Source organism: Chiloscyllium plagiosum, chromosome 17, assembly GCF_004010195.1.
Source record: "Chiloscyllium plagiosum isolate BGI_BamShark_2017 chromosome 17, ASM401019v2, whole genome shotgun sequence".
Classification (NCBI taxonomy): Eukaryota; Metazoa; Chordata; class Chondrichthyes; order Orectolobiformes; family Hemiscylliidae; genus Chiloscyllium; species Chiloscyllium plagiosum.
The window spans coordinates 4,121,006-4,121,753 of NC_057726.1; the positions used below are offsets into that span (position 1 = coordinate 4,121,006).

At 37.2% G+C, this 748-nt stretch overlaps 1 protein-coding gene across 1 annotated transcript in view; it reads left to right on the forward strand.

Annotated features, from left to right (window-relative positions):
- The first annotated feature begins 323 nt into the window (after nucleotides 1-323).
- Nucleotides 324-748, forward strand: part of terb1 (telomere repeat binding bouquet formation protein 1) — a 169,461-nt gene continuing 169,036 nt past the window's right edge. Inside the window, exon 1 of the mRNA XM_043707505.1 lies at nucleotides 324-391. Coding sequence (XP_043563440.1) covers nucleotides 352-391 — 40 coding nt within the window. The 5' untranslated portion in view covers nucleotides 324-351. The remainder of the gene's footprint in view (nucleotides 392-748) is intronic.

Genomic DNA, 748 nt, shown 5'->3' on the forward strand with positions numbered 1-748 from the left:
TCCACCAATCTCAGGGATACTGTCATATATTTTTGTTTTGCAACTTGGCAATTGTCCATCAGTTTGCTGATTTTACACTTTCCAGGGAACCATTCTCTTGCATAGGGAATTATTTTCCAGATAAATCACGGGCCAAAATCTAGTGGTATAGAGTTAACTCATTCTAGACAGAAGAATTTAGGCCAGTAAGGTTGGAGCCTTTATCATAAAATACATAAAGTTTTGTTCATCAAGCTATGCATCTCAACAGATCACTTAGTGGAAATCAATATTACATTTTAAATTGCAGGATCAACAGCGACTTATGTTTGATAAATCCCTATCAGCCATTATACAAGAAATGTGGTAAAAATGGAAAACCCAGGAAGAACAGATGGAAAAATCCTTTGTGGTAGGAAGTTTCTGCTCCGTGTGAAGAGCAGAAATATTCTATGTTCATGTTTAATTAAATTATTTTTCTTAGAAATTACTCTGACAAATGTGGAACTGAATTATGTTTTAGTAAGGTTGTTTTGGTTTTGGTTTCGAAAGTGATATATTAAAGTTGGTGGACTACATGTAAAGACTCAATTAATAGAATGTGAGCCTAGATTAGAGTGGTGCTGGAAAAGCACAGCAGTTCAGGCAACATCCGAGGAGTAGTAAAATCGATGTTTTGGACAAAAGCCCTTCATCAGGAATACAGACAGAGAGCCTGAAGGGTGGAGAGATAAGTGAGAGGAGGGTGGGGGTGGGGAGAAAGTAGCAT